The 20,838-nt window shown below is 42.2% G+C and overlaps 1 protein-coding gene across 1 annotated transcript; it reads right to left on the bottom strand.

Moving 5' to 3' along the window:
- Positions 1-814: 814 nt before the first annotated feature.
- pof1b (POF1B actin binding protein) lies at positions 815-20,795 on the bottom strand. The gene is made up of 12 exons (XM_061751053.1): positions 20,286-20,795; positions 6,765-6,997; positions 6,172-6,196; positions 6,006-6,080; positions 5,840-5,932; positions 5,641-5,754; positions 4,776-4,928; positions 4,568-4,687; positions 3,570-3,707; positions 2,586-2,653; positions 2,362-2,482; positions 815-1,998 (listed from the first exon to the last, which is right to left on the bottom strand). Exons 1-12 carry the CDS (start codon positions 20,616-20,618, stop codon positions 1,993-1,995), a joined length of 1,479 nt encoding a protein of 492 aa, XP_061607037.1. The 5' UTR covers positions 20,619-20,795; the 3' UTR covers positions 815-1,992.
- Positions 20,796-20,838: the final 43 nt, after the last annotated feature.

Below are 20,838 nucleotides of genomic sequence, written 5' to 3'. Positions count from 1 at the left end.
TTGATTGAGTAAGATGCTGTAATAGTAGTCATTTTCTGTGGAGAAATATGCCCGAGTATTGTTAAATTGTCTGCCTACATGTGTTGCTCCACCATTTGTCTTCACACGTGTGTTGCTTCTAAAACGGCGACTATGGATGCTAACCATTAGCATGTCAATGGCATTTTCCATTATATGTTAGCATTAAGCCGGCAGGCAACATTGTTAGGTTGTTTTAAATACACAAGTCTAATACTCTTTAATGTTTAGTTTGAATATAAAGTTAAAATATGACAATATTATGGCAACACAAGATATTTTAATAAGTATGGGTCCACTGTGGGACCACATTTCTTTTTGTGCCATCTCACAGCTAAATAGCATTTGTAAGCGTGTGCATTATTATTATTATTGTTTTTTTTTAACTCCCTTCCACTGTCACTTGCTCATAATTAATTCACGAGGCCTACATACCGTTGAACGGCCTGCATAATCGATTGGGTCCAGAAACGTGTAAGTGAGACGAGGGCAGAGAAGGATTACAATGCGGTAGAGCTTCAATTTTCATGCCAATCCCTCACATGTCGCTTTCGATTGTACACGTTAGAAGCCATTCGGGATGGGTTTTAACTTTAGGAGAACAGTGATTGTAGTGACAAGCAGTCAACAGGGCAGCCAACAAGCCCTACAGAGCTGCCGTGACCTCATTCCACACTCCACTGCGTGACCCGCAGGGGAAATGGCGCCATCTGTTGTCTAAATCACTACAGTGTATTCCTGTATTTTTGAGAAACCACATAAAAAACTATTTAAAAAAAACCACACCGAAACAAAGTGAAGTTTTGTTTTTATTCCCAAACACAGCAGTGAACGATGCAATATAGCCATCCAAAACAACTTACAAACACATGAAAATGAACACAGATCTTCTATTCGCAGATTTACTGGAGCTACAACCAGTTCATTTAGCTTAGCCTACTGTTAGCATGTAGCGCTATTTCCACCGAGCACTACGGTTCGGTACGGTAAGTCATTTTATTTAGTTTTTATTTTCCATTGCTAAAATGGCAAAACCCTCCTGAATTGGCCAAATTCCTGACATTCCAGGCCTTGAACAGATCCTACTCATTTCAAAATAATTCACCATTCGTTGCTTACGGCATGCATTCGATGGAAAATCGTAAGCAACGTCCGGGGAATATGTAGGATTGCCATCCCTTCCGGTGTCCAAAGTTGCTCAGGATACCAAAATTTGTGTGCTACTACTTTTTGGCTCCTTCCTGTTGGTGCTACCAAGTACAGTGGTACCAAAAGGATGGAGCCAGACACATTGTCGCATTTCTTGACTGGCAGGTGAGACTGCTATAACGACACGCTAGTTACACTATCGCGTTTGTGTTTACAGTACCGAGTCATAGCGGGCCGAATTGTCTGCCGGTGGAAACGTGGATTAGTTTAGCATTAGCGAGCTACCATGGAGCATTTGTGAAATGTCAGACTGAGTGATCAAAGTTAAGGTCTTTTGCAAGGCGGATTTGAGTGATAATTGGTTAGCGTCCCATGCTAGTCAGGCTGTAGATGAGCACCCACTGGACAAACAGCATTCACTCCACAGCGAGCACGCAAAGAAATAACAGTCGACATCATATTGTGCTTTAAAAACCATCGTAAAACTCTATAACCATAAGGACCTCCATCCCCGCACTCCTCCCTCAAATAAAACACGATTACACACGAGCGTAAGAAATAAAAGCAAAGCAGAGCTCCCCTTTTTTTCTAAACCACCTCACAAATATATACATTTCAATATTTACAGTGACAATTCCACCTGGCTTTGTGGGGGAAAAGTGAGGGAGTGTTTGCCCATTATTGGTCAATGCAAAATAATATTTTCAGAATTGTTGTATTAGTAGTATAAAAATAAATCATCAGATGTGTTCCCACATAAAGCCACCCTACGGAATGGATGGAGTGGACGGCACGGGTGATCCTCACGTTGTTCTTACTGCTCACTCATTCCTGTTGAGGGAGAAGCAATCAATGACTTCATTACAAGAGTGTATGGATAATTGCCTGCAGTGACCCTTTTTTGACCACCAAGAGGCGCCAGTTCATTTTCTGTACAGGGAACCCGCCATCTTGCAGTTCATCTTTCGCAGGTGGATCTGGAACCTTCCCCCCCGTTTATCGCAGGGGATATGTACCAGATCCACCCACAAAGAGTCAAAAACTGCGACATAGAGAGACCATATAATAACTTTTTAAGCACTTTAAACACATTTGAAAAATCATGGTAGTAAGATTGTGTCTCAAGACTGATGCTGCACGATATAGCATGTGGCTAATGCTACAGTATCACGCTAACGCCTTTATGTTACATACCCGTCTAATAATCTCTCCGGATCTTTCAATGACGATGGTCTTGTCTTCGCTGATAGGTGAGCTCAAGGTCGTCTGGTAGTCGTCACCCAGCAGGCCGAGAATTGGGTACTGGTTCCTGTACCTGCAGTGTCAGAACCAGTGCCAGAAACCACATGGAAGGTTTAGGTCAGGATTTTGGTACTGATGAACAGAGTGGTCGTGTGTGATATTGTTGCATAGGATACCTTTTAGTGATGATTGTCTTGGTGGTCTTGGAGCTGTCATTTTTGTCCATCATCAACTTTCGGATCTCCTGAAGGCAGGTCAAGTGTGAGACAATTAGCAGCCAGTAGACTGAAGACTTGGTCAATGGGAAACTCGAATCAGGATTTTTTGGGTCTTTTTTTTTGTAGCAAGGTGTGCAAGATTAAAAATGTATTGGTGATCAGATCTGGAGGTTTTGGTTACATTAAATTGATGAAACATGATATCTTAAATGGGCTTTTCATTGTTTTAGATATATAAGGATTTACTTTTGTTATCTTGTTTACAGTTAGTGCTTTGTCTTTTGTTGTCTTCTCCCTCCCCTCTAGAAACCTTGTTCTGTTCGACTGATCGACTCTGATTCTCAATGAATATCCATGATAATAGTAAGAAACCACAGCGGCATCTTAAAAACTCCACTGTGACACAGTAAAACTGTTTCGGCATAAAAGGGATGCAGATCCTCCATTTTGCTTGACCTAACAGCCGCAGGACAAAAAAAAAACGTTTGGTTGACGTGTTTCTTTTCACACACACACACACACACACACACACACAAAAAAGCACGTTTTTTCAGCTTTTTTTGTCAGAAACCGGTGTTCTTGGTGAAACCAACCCACGTTCGACTGCTGATTACTAAAGAATGGAAAGAAGTAGAAACAAATGGGGTTTTTTTTCTGGTGAAAAAAAGAGAGGCTACTCATTCCTTCTGTGCTCATATTGTCACCGAACAATATTCTGTGGGTCTTGGAAGATCAGAACAAATGCTCTAAAACGATTGACAATATGGGGAACTCTGCTTTGAAAACGGGTGGTAGTGAATGGAACGTTTGGTAATGTTTGCAACGTTTTGGTCTTTTTTTTTTTAAAGATGTGGGTGGAGAGGTGTGCCATATGTTGGGGGAGGGGGGCGTTGTTGCTTAAAAAGCTGGCGATGCTACATGAGTGTGTGTGGTGCGACAGACCTCCTCCTGTCGGGTGATGGTGGTCTGCCGCTGCTCCAGCATGGCGAGCAACTCCGAGATCTTCAACTGAAGGGTCTTCTCCGACGCGGACGACGACCTCTCCGTGGTGATCTCTGTCTGGAGCCTCGTAATCTGAGTCTGCAAGAAGGGAGAAGCGCACGGCGGGTAAGCATTCCCATTCGGAACGAGACAAAACACTCTCAATCTAATGTATAGTGAACCCCCGCTATATCGCAATTAGTCGTTCATAGTCTTGCTATTGTCCACTATGGTCTTTATGAGTTAGCATTAAGCTAACTAAATTATATGGTTTGATTCAACATTTTGGTTCTTAAATACAGTTGTCCCTTGCTATATCGCAGTACACTTATTGCATTGCTGATTTCTTTTTTTATTGTACAGTACAGTTACTGCACATCTCAGGTAAACGTCATTAACTGATCGAATAGAGCTTACCAACGCAAGTTACAACGAATTGGAGTCCATAACAAGTGGTATGGATAGAGGGAGGTGGGAAACAGCAGCAGGTGCTCTTTCAATCACTTTATTCAACAGTAACAAAATACAGTAATCCAAAGCACATCCTTAGCACACCTGCCGCTAAGCTCAAGTGACGCCGTCACTGTACACCACAGTGGCCAATGCTATAGCCAGGAAATAGCCGGCCAACAGTACGTCCGCATACGACCACGTCACTTAACAGAGTAGACATGGCACACATTCACAGACATGGATATGGTTTAGAATGTATGGTTGGCGATCCACTATCTGCACCTCACACGCATATACTGTATTGATATTTGGTGATATAACTTTAAAATATGTATAAATACCGCAAATACATGGTCGCTACTTTGCTGATTTTGTCTATTGCGGGGGGTGGTCTGGACCGTAACCCCTGCAGTAAATGAGGGATTACTGTATACAATGTAAACATAAATAAAAGTTAAACGGGGGTTCACTGTATCACAGTGCTGGTCCTTAAGAGGGAGATTGACCCGCAGCCGCTGGATCTCTTGGTCCTTCTCTTGTTTCATGGTCAAGAGCTGCTCGTCGAACTGACGCGACAGCTCCTCGGTCTTGATGTGCAGCGTGGTGCTACTGGATTGGCCTAATTGCTGCAAGTGGGGTTCGGAAAGAGGAACACATTCAGATACTTTCGGGCTAAAGTGAGGAGGTCTTACTTAAAACGGCGGTGTCGGCTACCTTCTGTCGGAGCATCGCGTTCTCCTTCTCGAGAGCCCTGATGCGTCCCTCCAGCTCTCGCATTTGGAAGTCGCGGCTTGAGTCGGTGTTGCGGGCGCTCATCAGCTGGCTCTCCAGGGAACGCTGGGAGGCGGTGGTTTCCTTCAGAGACACCTGGACGCACAGGGTAAGTAGTCAGGAGTCGATGCCTTTGCATAATGTCTAACTAAAGATAATACAGTGGACCCTGAGAACGGTCCGGCGCTCGAGTTCCATTTCCAGTGAACCCCACAGAGTGGAAAAAAATATATGCCTGTGAGCATTGTTGTATGCTCTGTTGCATGTGTTGCTGCACCGTGTGTGGTAAAATAGCAGTTCTTTGAAGGTTTGTAATTTCCGCAACAACTACCGTAATTTCTCGGGTATAATGCGCCCCCATGTATAATACGCACCCCCAAAGTTGATCTCAAAATTCTGGAAAACCCTTCTGCCTATGTATGATGCATTTTTACAATACATGATTTTGCTTTTCTACCCATATGATCAAAACATGAAGTATTATCTGTATTTTGTTAGTTTTTTTTCAAATAATTATTCTGAAGTTAAGCACTTTATTCGAACACGTAATCTTTTTTTTTTACTTACTTAATTTACTTGCTCTTATTTTCAAGCAGTTCAGGGTGTACCCCGCCTCCTGCCCGAAGCTAGCTGGGATAGGCTCCAGCACTCCCGCTGACTTTCTGTAGCTAACGTCTATCAGCATCCCGCCTCTACACTACGTACCCGAAACACAATTCAGATCAGGGTGTACCCTTCCAAACTGTAACAGACTGAACCGTTCTGCTTGTCGTAAACACAACTTTAGGATGTTAGGGCTTATTTTTACCTGAAGCTGTCGGTTGTTTTCGCGGACCGCTTCCAAGAGGCTATCGTACTGACGAGCCTGACCCACTTTGAAGGCAAGATCTCGCTCCAGAGACTCCTTCTCGCTCTCCAAACGCTAGAACACGCACATGCACCCGCACATACAGTATTTCAGGGCAAATAAAAAAAAACGGTCAGTGCTAAAGTGTGGCTGGTCTTACTCGCAGGTCTTCGGACATGTGGAGGAGTTCCTCTCGCAGACTGCTGAAGGTAGACAGCAACAGACGCATGCTCTTATCCGCAGTCAGGCGTGTCTACGGACACACACGCAGTTGCTGACAGTTTGCAAGACACGGTAATCTCAGTACATGATTCTTAAAAACTGACCTGCAAGAGGTAGCGGATTTGCTGTTTGGTCAGTTCAGTGGCTCCTTTAGGGAGTAGAGCCTCCACGTCGTCCCCCTAAACACACACATTATTGATATTAATATGTGTTCAGTCTAACTAATGTTAGTGTTATATCGTATATTAAATGACATTGGAGGTAACTCACTTGATCAATGCCAAGATCCACTTTCCTGTCACACAAAATGCGGGAAGGAAATGAAGAGGAACTTGCATTATGATTATTGTATAATAAAACAACAACATGCATATGTCTCCACTAGGCTGACCATTTCAGGACATTTCCTTGACCAATAAGGGGAAAATTAATTCGCATAGCCGTCCACAAGTTCTTTATTACGCCTCTTTCACTGAGAGATGCCACAAAATTGCAGAATCAGTAATTAGATGCTAGTGTCTGGTGTGACGTATAAAAGTGGGTGTCAAATGTCTCACGTTTGGCTGGCCTTTCGAAAATTCCTTTACACGTGCCCCTATAGCCCCTTTCATACTTGCCACCGACGCCGGCGGGTTGAGGTCGACCACAGTACACTCACTGGTCATTTGCCCATTTGGGTTAAAAGCAATTCATCCAATCATCACGTATCTAATTATCTGAATGGGTGAAGACGCAACGGTTGTGTGAACGCACAAATACGCTGGCTCTACCGTTACGCCTCTGAGAAGAAAACAGATGGAAACATTACAGGCGGTCTGGAAGGGACCGAAGAAAGACGCAGCTGAGTAGAGCACTCCACTTACTGTCCTCTGATCTTGGACACGTGCTCGGAGATGCAGGAGTGGATGTCGCAGTTCTTCCTGTAGACGTCGGCCAGCAGCGCGGCAAAGTAGCGCGTGTCCATCTTTGTGGCCTCGCTCAGGTCGGTCTTCACCTCCGTCCGGGAAATCTTCTCGATAGCCGGCGGCGGCTTCTGCTGTATGATGTTGATGACCTCCACCTCCTCCACCTCCACCGCCTCCTCGTCCTCCTCCTCCTGGAAGCACAGTGTCGAACTTAGCTGCAGGACTATGCTAACGGTAGCGTCACAATACAAGCATTTGTTATTTGGCGAGAAGAAACAGCTCCTATTACAACGAACTATATCAAAGTTCAGGGTTCACAGCCCTGCTAGATCACATTTTTGACTTGGGCACGCACCTACCTGTACAGCAATACAGCTTTCTGCGTTAAAATTGTATAACTACTGTAGAGTATTGAAAACATTTTGAAGAAAAAAAAACCACAATGCCATTTTAATGAATGACTAATTGCGCAGAGATGCCACAAGATGACAAGAAGAAGCACTTAAAATGGAAAGGATCAAAATGCCTTTCTTCGAGCATGTACACAATCATGAACCCATGTTACATTAAGAACTGTACTGTTTTCAGCTAGCATACTAGCATGAATAACATGGTAGCACAAACTGATGTGACATCACAAAAGCAAATATGTGCACAGGCACTTTACACTAACGGTATGAAGTCATTAAACACAATGAATGTTAAAGTATTCTGTGGAAAGAACGTTACAACTAAGACAGTCATTCTACGAGTGCGCCCTAGTCATTCTACTAGTGTGGTGAATTATCTTACTAGTGAGGACAAACGGCGTACTAGTACATGGACCTTAAGCTGGCTATTAAGAATATTAAATAAATTTAAAAAATGACATTCGGCACACATGTACAATCGATCTAGCAACAAATCTGCCTCCACTACAGATACGAGTGATCAGTTTTGAGTAACTGATTTAATGTTTATTATTGAAGTTGCTGTTATTTACCGGTTGTTTATTGCAGTCACTACTTTTTCTCACCAAGGAGATGCTAATGTAGATAGCGCGTGGGATTTGTCTGCTGGATTCATTGTGCCACGGATGCCTTGACGTACAGTATAAGCATAAGCAAGCCTTGGCATCAAGTGCTGCTTAAAAGAAAATAATCGAGATGGATTTTCTTAAAAATGATGTCAACCACGGCTTCGCTTTGTGTGAAGCAACACAAGGCCAAACACGTCCACTGCCACCTCTTATCTGTACCCACATAGTCCTACTCAATGCTGCATAACCTATTATCTGCAGTCATGCCGTGCAAATGAGCGCACCTTCACTCTGTAAACATCCAGCTGTCACTCTCTCTTTTGTGAGCAGACACCTGAAGTCAACATTTGCTCGGCACGCCGCATATGTGATTGATATGGGAATGGGGCGGATGTTTAATTTTTATCTTGTTGTCGTTCTTCGAACTGAAAGACCGGTTTGCCAGATTTACTCTTTTAATAACCTAGATCCATACATCAGTCAGTCTTTCCATTGGTGTCATTGATTCGTAAACACCTGTGGCTACGCAGAGCCGCTCCGCCAGATTCCACAAGGACTCGAGGGAAGATCAGAAATTGGCACGACGGTGACAAAAACACCTTCACGGTGTTACATTTAGCTTAGCAGTAGATAACGGCCTCAACTTGTTATATAATGCCAATTTTTCAGGCTACCTCTATTTTATTATACGGTTATAGAAGAAACTCTTGAGCAATCAAATGTGACTCCCACTCCGAGTCTCCTAGTACTTCACGCTCCGCATCCCCTGACTTTAATTAAAGCATTCCGAGATAAGGAAAACGGTCAAATCTGACACATCTGTCAATTAAGGCTGAAACGCATGTGAGGGATTTACATGGGTGTGTCGGCGCACGCCAGTCATTCCTGGGCAGAAAGCGAGCAATGCCAGCCCAAAAACCGGTCGCGGACCGTCTACTGTTCCCATCTTAACAGTTAGACGAGGACGCTAAAAATCGTGGCACCTTGTCTAAGCTTCTAACTCAATTTACATGTATAGGAAATCAAATTTAAAAAATCTTTGTTTTTGATCAAGAAAAATAGCACTGTATTGTAAAATATAAATGTCAAAACGTAATAGAATGTGAGGAAATAATCTAGTTTCGGTACCACTGTAGCTGTATTAGCCTTGATGAAAACTGCACCAACATAACTCGCAGTACAACTCAATGCTCCAATTTTGTGAATTGTGTTTTAATAAGTGGAATTTAAGTACATTTTAGGACCCACATTGTCACATGTGGGACAGAGGTGGCAGCGTTCTTTGTCACACAATACGAGAAAGTGCTTGGCTGGCTTTTCGATGTGCAGATAACCAGCAGACGCCAAATTCCAAAGGCACCGCTGAGCTCACTAGATGAGAAAAGCATTTCTGCAAATAGCTGCCGCGGCTGTTCATTAACTCAACGATTATAATTAGTTATGTTAAGTGAACTTGAGTTTAAAACCAAATAAAAAGGAACATCAGGGAGGAATGGAAACTGAATAGTCATCAATTTTCTGAGGGAAAAAAATGAAGAGAATACATGTATTTTTTTTCAAGGGAGAAAAGTTTTAAACTTGCGCAAGTGGATGTATTTTGTCACCGAAAAAAAGTCCTAAACGTGCAACAATAGTCCACACGTTTAGGGACAAAGGTCATAACTTTATGTGAATAGTATTGTATTTTTTTTCAAGGGAAAAAAAAAAAGCAATAAACTTAGAGGAATAACCATTATTTGTTTCATGTTGATGCACGAGAGAGTTTTCCCTGCATGCCAAACAAAGAGATGAGTTGACTCAGAGGCTTTGTACATGCCTGTACTGTTCTGTACATGCCGCGGGCACTCATACAAGGCGCGTGATTGGTTCCCGGCGCGACATTGAGAGCACGAGTGGATTTATCCCGTGAGCTGATTGGCTGCGCATCATCGCAGCCTCACCCAGCATCTTCCCTTGTTGTGTCTCGCCAGTCTCGTCGTCCACGCTGTTGACTGTCTCGCATACTGTATCTTATTGTTGTGTTCGTAATAACCTTTTTGGTTTAAGCGATAACTTTTTTAGATTAGTTAAGCCCTTACAATGCCGCCTAAGCGCCGTGCCCCTGCGAAAGCTTCCTCCGGGGCGCCCAAGAGGAAGAAGAAGATGATGACCATCAGCGAAAAAGTGAAACTTTTAGATATGATCAACGAGGGCAGAAGTTATGCATCTGTGGCACCCCATTATGGCGTGAATGAATATACATCAAGAAAGAGGAAGCAAACATCCGCAAAACTGCAAATCGTGTGGTAACTCCGCGTAATAAGAGATGGGGTTATGTGCTACACCATCAGCAGAAGAGTCTGTAAATTCCTACTTCGCGGTTTTTCACCTTTCGCGGGGGGGGGGGGGGGGGGTTCTGGTCCCCATTCGCCGCGAAAAACGAGGGATCACTGTACATTATAAGAAACACAGACTCATACAAAGAGGCAGTGTGGTGAACCGACTCTTTCTCAATAACAACCACTTGGGTTACACTCTGAGAGGCACCGTGTCACGCACTGACAACATCACCATTCATGCACACCCACCCACACACACACACACACACACACACGCTTTTATTACTGGGTTTTCTGGCTGCTTCCATAACCACCATTTTCATTCAATTAAAAAAAAAATAATCTTCTTTCCACCAGTGATACCACCTAACACTTAAATTGTAAGTTAATACTGAGCTGTAGTCCGGCAATAATAGTGTAATGGTGTCATACCTTGGGGGAGGGTTTAATTCATGTCAGTAGTCACAGCCCGTGTGCATGTCAGTATTTATCTTGACACTAAAACTGAAAGCAACTACCATGGTTGTAGCTGAACAAGTTCAATGAACAAACGTTCATTGAAAAAAACGGGAACGAAAGCTCATTGAACTCATTCATATATCGAACTTGAACTGAACGTACTGTCGTGCGTTTCTGCCTGATAAAGTTTTGTTTTGCAAATACGCTGTAGCGTCAGCGTGCCAGGTTTCCTTTAGACTCCAAGTAGTACTGAGCAATTCTGTTAAACCCTTGTGTTTGAATGCGTTTGTGTTGTTTTAAAAGTGTGCTTAAAGACCTTTAAAAAAAATAATGAAGTGTCGTAAATGGTATAAAAACATGCTCATATAGGGTTGAGCACTTACTGCGGGCAGACTAAAGATGGAGAAAAGGCAAACGTTCAGAAAATGACTGATAAAGAACATTTGTACGGCCAGAGTCATTTTTGTATATACAATACAAGTTCCCACACTTATTAAAAAGGTATATATAACGCTATTATGAGCCAAAACATGTTATGTTTTGAACAAACATAACCTCTATAACTAGCGGGTGAGTTTAGCAAGATTATGGAGAGACATTAGTGGGCAAACCTTAAACATTTTCAAAATAAAAGCACATATTTCAAAAATAAATACAAATGGCTGATCACAGATTGGTCGATCTAGTTTGAGGGAGTCGACTCGCAATTGTCAGATAAGAACAGTAAACGAGTTTTGCCTCGTTATGTGTAGGGTATCTGACATTTAAAAAAAAAATAATAATAAAAATTGGTCAATCTGCTAAAAAATCGGTATGTGTGTGCCTTGCTTAACAGCGCTCAAAATGATTGCACTGTTACCTGCTTGACAGCTTCACGGTTACAAAGTAGCCACTAGTTTAAAGCAGCACCTGAATGCCAAACAATCCAAATCATACAGAGGAGTTTGTTTTCTCGACAAACACACAAAGTACCTTTTGGCATTTCTCCTTGAGCACAATGCTACAGCCCCGCGAAGGTGGCCTATAATTAGCTGAGAATGCCGCGCATTCCCTGCAGCTCTGAGAACGAACATCTTGACTAAGCAGCCCCAGGCAGAGATGAGCAAGAGAAGCCAGTGAAACGTTGCTTATCATCTCCCCATCATCGCCTTGCTGGAAAGTTTCCGTCCTTGCGTCGTCAAACGTGTCTGCTAGTAGCCACTTCGAGTTGACAGCCAGCTAACACCTCTCGCTGTGCACGTCAAGCTGCTAAACAGCATTCAATCAGACTAAAGCTAGCCAGCTAACTAGCAGAAGGTTGTAAGGTGTAGCATAACATACAGGCTATTTTAAACACATTGAATGCATTTGATGCACATTATCCATTCTTCAGTTTTCTATAGAGCTTGTCCTCAGATGACTGAGAGAAGCAAGGCACTAGTAGGACCACACAGGGGCACTAGTGGAATGACTACGGTACGTCTTACTAACAAAAAATGTTCCACTAATGAATGACATTTCTGCACACTACTAGGACAACTACATGTTACTAGTGAGGCAAAACTGTCTCCAACTTCCACTATTAGAGATGTCACTAATACTACTAGTAGCATGCAGTTGTCAACTAGTGGACAATTTTCCTCACGAACGTGTATTTGTCATACTAGTCTGCCAAAGTTATCCTACGAGGGAGAACAAAAGAGCTTACTAGTATACATGGACCTTAAGCTGGATATCAAGGATATCGAATAAATGCTCAAACGTCTTTCCATAGGTAAGCGAGGAACTAAGTGACCAAGCAATGACTATTTGCATATGGAGGTCAACATTACGCTGACAGTTCACTCACATGAACCAGCGACACACCTACGGTATCATTCTTTTGATGAACACATTCACTGCCGTTGAGTGCTTTAGAAGTCAAATATCCATGTTAACTGGAAAGGCTGCCAGTGAATGAGTTAAGTGTGCGTCACTTTCCACGGAAAAAAAAAAGTGTAAATCAGTAAGTAAGCGCCTACACAGTTAATAGCTTTAGTTGTGACCACGCCCGTCTTATACGCGACGCTGCAGGTTGACATTCCACAGAATGTACCCACCCACAGCAAAAACGTGTGGGAAGTGGCCCCGGGACACGCCTTTGGAGCTACACACAAACACACCCTTGAATGCTTCGTCACACACACGTTGAGCTACTAACACAAGCTCAGCTTCTTGAGCTGATGGGTGTGTCTGCGTGCACACAAACGCTCCCCCTAGCTGGCTTCCTTTACTTTTTCCTGTCGGTACCAAATGTAAGACACTTTCCATCAAAGGTACAACTTCTCCTTCATTATATGTTGTACCGGATAAAAAGTCTAGTGAGTCTACCATACGAGTTTTAAGTTTTAATCTAACTAGCACAAGAACGATTAAGGTACAGTCAGATACAACCCCAATTCCAATGAAGTTGGGACGTTGTGTTAAACAGAAATAAAAACTGAATACAATGATTTGCAAATCATGTTCGACCTATATTTAATTGAATACACTACAAAGACATGATATTTAAGGTTCAAACTGAAAAACTTTATTGTTGTTGGCAAATAATCATTAACTTGGAATTTTTTGGCTGCAACACGTTCCAAAAAAGATGGGTCTGGGTCATGTTTACCGCTGTGTTACATCACATTTTCTTTTAACAACATTCGATATATGTTTGGGAACTGAGGACACTAATTGCTGAAGCTTTGTCGGTGGAATTCTTTCCCATTCTTGCTTGATTTGCAGCTTCAGCTGTTCAACCGTCTGGGGTCTCCGTTGTCGTATTTTACGCTACATAATGCGCCACACATTTTCAATGGGAGACAGGTCTGGACTGCAGGCAGGCACTCTTTTACTACGAAGCCACCGCTGTTGTAACACGTGCAGAATGTGGTTTGCCATTGTCTTGCTGAAATAAGCAGGGGCGTCCATGAAAAAGACGTTGCTTGGATGGCAGCATATGTTTCTCCAAAACCTGTATGTACCTTTCAGCATTAATGGTGCCTTCACAGATGTGTAAGTTGCCCATGCCATTGGCACTAACACAGCCCCATACCGTCACAGATGCTGGCTTTTCAACTTTGCGTCCATAACAGTCCGGATGGTTCTTTTCCTCTTTGGCCCGGAGGAATACGACGTCCACAATTTCCAAAAACTATTTGAAATGTGGACTCGTCGGACCACAGAACACTTTTCCACTTTGCATCAGACCATCTTAGATGAGCTCGGGCCCAGAGAAGCCGGCGACGTTTCTGGGTGTTGTTGATAAATGGCTTTTGCTTTGCATAGTAGAGTTTCAAGTTGCACTTACGGATGTAGCGCCGACATTGGTTTTCTGAAGTGTTGCTGAGCCCATGTGGTGATATCCTTTACACATTGATGTCGGTTTTTGATGCAGTGCCGCCTGAGGGATCGAAGGTCACGGGCATTCAATGTTGGTTTTCGGCCTTGCCGCTTACATGCAGTGATTGCTCTGGATTCTCTGAACCTTTTGATGATATTATGGACCGTAGATGATGAAATCCCTAAATACCTTGCAATTGTACGTTGAGGAACATTGTTCTTAAACTGTTCGACTATTTTCTCACGCACTTGTTCACAAAGGGGTGAACCTCGCCCCATCTTTGCTTGTGAATGACTGAGCAATTCAGGGAAGCTCCTTTTCTACCCAATCACGGCACCCACCTGTTCCCAATTAGCCTGTTCACCTGTGGGATGTTTGGTGAGCATTCCTCAACTTTCTCAGTCTTTTTTGCCACCTCTCCCAGCTTTTTTGGAACGTGTTGCAGCCATGAAATTCTAAGTTAATGATTATTTGCTAAAAACAATAACGTTTATCGGTTTCAACATTAGATATCTTGTCATTAGATATCTTGTCTTTGTAGTGTAAATATAGGCTGAACATGATTTGCAAATCATTGTATTCAGTTTTCATTCTGTTATTATTTTATAAAATTCAAAGTTACGGGCCACTGTGCTCCTAGTTTAAAAAAACCAAAAAACGTTTGTCTGGAGCATTGAAAACTGACTGAATGGTAGAGATGACATCTGTAAAGCTGATATTGACTAAATGTGACCACAATACTAGGGAGTCTCAATTGAAATTTTGCAGTTATACTTTTGACTTATTCGATCAAATATATATTTTTATTTTTGTTTGTGTATTAACATTTTAGACCACAAGGACGTATAGAATTTAAATATAGGCTCAATCAAAATATTTTAAGAAATGTTGCAGTAACATTTTTCAAAGTACTACATAGAGTATATATTTTTACTAAGTTATTACTGGAATTTTAGCCCAAAAACAATCACATATATTAATATTTTAAAAGAGGTTATTTTTAACACCAATGTTAAATGGAAGTACAGTACTAGTTTATATAATTTTAAGATCAATTTCTGAGCTTTTCCAGCACCTTATTTACACATGATTAGTATTATTGTACTTTATTCTTTTAAAATAGTAATAGGCTATGAAAACACTGAACTGGAGGGAAAAACATTCCGATTTTAGGTCTTAAAACATCTTCTACTTAGACATTGCCTATTTCAACAATTTCAACAATGTCAAGGTCCTAAACAGTCTGTGAACAAATTGGTTTAAATACGAAGCAAGAGGCTACATATTAACTTAGCATTAGCATTAGAAAAAGCATCCTCATCTAAATTGTTGCATGTGTGCGTGAATTTAAAATCGGATGTGATGATTTTTGGCATTAAGTAATGACTCATCAGTTTTCCAGCGCTAATTCCAATTGAAATTCAACTCCTACTACAACCTGTCGTGACAGGTTCATGCTCCTATGCTGGGGAGAATGTAATGTTCCCTTCAAGTGACACGTTGAACTTCTTTATTTCTCAAGCTACTAAACACAAAGTAAAGCAAACAAAAGCGTAAGCCTTTCTGCGGCAAAAGACACATATTCGTATGCCTGCCAGACGGACAGCTGCTTCTCGGAGATTTTCAACCATTACGAGCGGCTTTCGTGGCGGGCGGGGAAGCGAAAACTGGTGTGTTTGTGTGTGCCTTGCCTCCTCCTCCTCCTCATCCTCTTCCTCCTCGTCCACACTGGGCTCTGGGCTCTTGGTGGGACTGGAGGACAGGCTGAACCCTGAGGACGAGTTCCTGCTCACGCTCTGAGACAAGAGGAAGAAAGAGCCGTGTTCATAGAAAGCCGAGGCCGCCAGAGTCCTTTAACCCGCCCCGCCGCACACCCAAATAATGCATCTTTGTACTCCTGTTTGAGGAACCTGCGGAAAGTCAGTCTGGCGTATTCGGCTGGCGCGGCGATGCTACTAAAAGCTGTAAACGTCGACGCTTCAGTTAAATTTACCAACCGAGAAACCATGTTCACTGGCGGCCCATCAGGCACATAATAAACTGGTATCAATGTTAGGGGTAACATTACACTGTAATATACACATGACAGGCCAGTAGTTGGTTAACATCCGGAAAAAAAAAAAAAACGGATGAAACTGTCTTAGAAGTAGCCTTCGTTGCCAAATGATATTTTGCAAGCCGGATGGACATAGTAGTGGTGTTTTTCTGGAGATCCGTTTACAAACAACACTAGAGTTACGGCACGATTGTTTGACAATTACTGTATGTAATAGACCCTGTTGTGTCAGACTTTCAGACAGAAATTTGGGAAAAAAGAAGTCAAAACGACAGTTTTATCTGTTTTAATTTCAAAATGTTCTCATTTCAAACATCGGGCTGCAAAACTCTATTGTGCTGTAAACGGTGGTTTTGATCCATTTTTGTGTTAAAATAGTTAAACTAGTACCACGTACAAATATGAAAAGGTAGCATGCTACGTTACTGCGCAAATGTACATATTTGTGGGTTTTTTTCTGGACCGTGTGTATTTATGTAATATCACAAACGTTATATTATAGGTTACTAATACCTTTTTTGCCTGCCTTCACTCGGATTTGCGATACTGGGCTGCAATTTTTTAATAGCAACTAGGGTTCAAGAACCTATCCTTGCAGGACACCATGTGCTCATGGTTGATGCTTTTTTTTATTTTCTTATACATTTTAGCTATTGTTTTACTATTCATTTAACCACCTTTAGCCTCAGTTTTGGTTAACAAAATAAATAAATATATATTAACAGCAGTCTCCAACCAAATAAACAGTACAGGACTAAAACCATGTCTTAAATTTAATTCAACTTGAGCTTGTATCTGTCCAAAAGAATTGCTTTTAGAAAATATTTTTTGATAACTAATTTTTCAAGTACATGTAAATCGAACCATGCTCTATGCTTGATCAGGGCCAATGTTTGATGCATAAATACAATAACAAACTGCAACTATAGACTAGGATGCTTTTGAAAATATTGAACCAAGTTCTCCTCGTGCCTTTTGTCCAAAACAGCCCAAATGAAACAGCAGTGCTCGCTGTTGCCATCGACGCGGTGTTACATAACAACTCTTTGAGCACTGAGCGGCAGCGCAACAAGAAGCTGAAGAATGTTACTGGCCTCAAACGCCTTTTAAAGCTTCCCCCCCCCCCCCCCCCCCCCTCGTTTTTACTACTGTCCTAGCACCATCGCTTTACAGCCTCACCTGGCAAGTTGAAGTCAATAACGTGACAAAAAAAAGTACCTGCACTATGCTACGTTTGTGTTTCATTGTTTAAGTGACTTACATTCTGTTTGTGAGGCCCAACGCCTTAAAAGGAAAAAAAAAAAAAAAAAAAAAACAATAGGAACTTGTCTTTCCAGAAAACTACTGTAACGACATTACTGACGACCGTTTTTCACAAAAAGCTATTGTTGTTCCTTTACTTGGAGTAAGTATTTTTAGCGTGAGATGTTCCCAAGTACTACATGTCCAAAATTAAAAAATGTCGGAATATTGTATTATATTTTGTGACGCACAGAAATAAAAATTCTTGGGCCAAACCAAAAACCGAAATTGAGGAAACCGAGGCCGAAAACTGAAACGGCGAAGGATTGACTATGCCAAATATCTGTAAAATTTTTGCGCCACCCTATAGAAAATCACTTACAGAACAATTTGTCTGAATTTCCTTATTTTGGAAATGATGTTAAGAACATAACCGCAGGACAGTTATTGCAGTATATATTGTAATACGATACAAAAAAAATATTCTGCACACTGTGCAAGTGCAAAACAAAATCATTACTCTATAAATGTAAATGTTAATAAATGACAGCTTCAATATTTGTTATTTTAATGTATTTATTGCATCAACCTCGTAATGGCGGACACAGTTGCAGCCTGCATCAAATTATATGATTGCAAAGTGCCATCACCCAAAATATGTGTCCATGGATTAATTAGCCTTTACCAAATCTGTTTTCAACCGTAGTAAAGAAATCAAGTCTATTAAATCAGTTGAAACAGATCTCAAAAGTCAAATTGAAAACTTATATTTTGCAAATAAACAACATTTGTTATAACATTACTTATCGACTGGATTGGATAGTTGTTGTTTTTTTTAATTAAAATGTTTGTTTGTACATTATTTTCTGTTGTTTTAGAATGTACGTGTATTAAACCAAACCTACCTGAAATGACCCGTATATTCCGAGCACTAATATATTTTACATAAGCCAAGCGCAACGCCTCATATGACCTTTGACCACTGCAATCAAACTGGACGGGGCCGACCTGACCATGTGAATCAATGAATTTTTATCTTCTTCGACTTCAAGGTGTGCCACCTTGGCAGCCAGGTGGGCGGGGTGTGGCGCTCGCTCGCTTTCTGCGCTGACACTTCCGACTGGTGTTACTCAAACAAGAGAACAATTTTGTGGGATTGAAAATGAAAGAGGATCCGGAGGAAATCCTTGTATAGAGAAAACAAATAAAATAAAAAGAAACATTAAAGAAAGAATGGTAGCGTCCAATTGAAAGCAAAGCACAGGAAGTAGAAGAGGTTAGTCAAGTCAATCTGGGAGCATGTGCAGGACCTTCAATGTGTCCTCGGAGGGTGAAAATGCAACCAAACTCCATTCTAGAACACTCAGTCGCGTCCCCTGGAAAATTAGCCCCCGACAACAGTTTCACCGAGCGACACGAAATTCTGCATTTATTAAACTTGGCTATAGTCTAGCATAACAGAACACACGTAAAAGTCTCTAAGAACCATGCCGGAAATGGAACAGGAAGTCGGCCATTTTGGTGAGAAGCAGCCATTTTCGAGTTCACCCAAATGAGCCCCAATCAAAAGCAGGCATTCTAGACAAATGGGCGACGCTTTGTTGAATTCCCATTTGCTGGATGGGCTGAAAAAGGATAGTCATTCATAGCCATCATGATGACGAACGAGATTGCTCATGATAGGCCGCGAGAAGTCGGCGCGGCATGTTAAGAGGAGGTCAGATGACGCCCCATGCGCATGCAAGGCAGGCACTGTTGCATCATGCATCGCAACACCCCCCCAAAAAAAAAAAAAAATAAAAAAAAATACAATTAAAAAAACCCATGAACTGTCATCTCCTCCGTGCATGCAAAGAAGGAGGTGGAATATGATGACACAGTCAAATGCCTCAATTCAAATGACACAGTACTTTTCAAAAATATGATACATGCAGCTCACAATGCACACGCCCACACACTCACAGCATTGCTAAATTAAGACACAAAAAATTGGATTGGATAGTTTTTTTTTTTACAAAGGCAATTTTACCCCATCGGCAAAAAATGTTGCTTAGAGAATTAATCTGTTCCATCCATCCGCCAAAAAAAAAAAAAAAGGTTGAAGTAACATTTTAACATTCCTGACTCATACAGGTGAAATAACCACTTAACTACTAGTTCCTGCACTAGTACCCTTCAGTAGCAGCATTAATCCTTCAATCTCATAAGATTTGCTCACATCTCAGGTTATTACGGTTTGAGTTTTGTCCGACTTTGGCGGTTCCACTGCACAGTCTATTTTTTTAAGCACATATAGCATTCTGGACTGTAAATGCAGCCGTATTAATGGAAAACTACAATCATAAATGTTACATCAGTGAAACAAAACTGAGCATTCGTATCTTTTAAAAGGGCAGATTTGTCACTAAATGGTGTGGAATGGAAATGACGCTTTGTCGTCAGTAGTGTGACAATTCGGTGGACTAGTAAAATAATTAAGTGCGCACGAGTATAGCAACTGCCTTCCGATTAATTACTCGCAGAATTTTGGGTGCACATTACTGTCTTCCACTACTGTATGGCATTTCTGTACACTAGTAGGACAAGTTTGGCATGCTAGGACAACTACATGTTACTTGCGAGGCAAGACTGTGCACTAGTTGACAACTGTGCACTACTAGTACTACCAGTAAAGCACTAGATATTAACTAGTAGAACTTTAGAATGTCAGTTGTAGTACTAGTAGCACGCGGTTGTCAGCTAGTTCAGTTTTTTTCTCATGAGTAACTTGTAGTTGTCCTACGAGTATGCCAAAGTTGTCTTACCAGTGTGCAGAAATACTGTACCAATAATGGAAGCCAGTACAGTGCCGATAGATGCCACAAGATGGCAGCAAAGCACTACCTTTTATCTAAATTAAGCTCCTCAACTCACCTCAACATAGTTCCTGGGCACCAAGATGCCACAAGACAGTGGCAAAAACGCCCTCGTGAACAGATCAGCAACTATCTGACTTTCTATAAATTGGCATTAGTGAAGGAGTTGCGTTCAAGGACCTCACCGTGTTCTGCTGGAACAGGAGCTCCGAGTCCAGGCTGCTGACACTCAAGTGGGGGGCGCCCTGTAGGTAGACGGGCGACATCATCTGCTGCATGACGGCCGGCTGCTGGACGAGCACGTACGACTGCTGCTGCACTGACGGCTGCACCGGCACCAGGTAGCGCAGCGTGCTGTAGTTGCCGTTGACGGCGTACTGCACCGGGGAAGGCGAGCGGGCCGCCCCGGTCGTCGTCGCGGTAAGCACCGTGCCGCCGCTCACCGGCTCGGGTGAGGCCACGTTCACGGTCCGGTAAGAGGAGGTGGTGGTGGTGGTCTTCTTGCTCTGGACGGACATCGTTGCGGAGATGCGGGCAAATCAAAAATACAAAAGTTGTTTTTAAAACAAGAAGTTATGGAAGGGTTTAAAAAAAAGTGGGAGTGTTTGTCTTTTTTTCCCCCCGGAGAGGAGAGGTGAATCCTCCGGTGTTACTTCCTCCTCTGTGGGTAGCACTCCGGAGGAAAGTCCGGTTAGTGGAGTCGCTCCGGGGGGGTGGGGTAGAGAGGCCAGCGACGCC

This window comes from Phyllopteryx taeniolatus, chromosome 17 (genome assembly GCF_024500385.1).
Source record: "Phyllopteryx taeniolatus isolate TA_2022b chromosome 17, UOR_Ptae_1.2, whole genome shotgun sequence".
Classification (NCBI taxonomy): domain Eukaryota; kingdom Metazoa; phylum Chordata; class Actinopteri; order Syngnathiformes; family Syngnathidae; genus Phyllopteryx; species Phyllopteryx taeniolatus.
The sequence above is the reverse complement of the archived record's forward strand: the minus strand, read 5'-3'. Positions and strand labels throughout refer to the sequence as shown.

What these genes read in the sequence shown, in the direction of transcription:
- pof1b (XM_061751053.1), bottom strand. Translation starts at nt 20,618, where the DNA reads ATGTCCGTCCAGAGCAAGAAGACCACCACCACCACCTCCTCTTACCGG. An exon ending in AAATCCGCTACCTCTTGCAG is followed by an intron (nt 5,933 to 6,005) that starts GTCAGTTTTTAA and finishes GTGTGTCCGTAG; the next exon opens with ACACGCCTGACTGCGGATAA. An exon ending in ACGCGATGCTCCGACAGAAG is followed by an intron (nt 4,688 to 4,775) that starts GTAGCCGACACC and finishes CCCCACTTGCAG; the next exon opens with CAATTAGGCCAATCCAGTAG.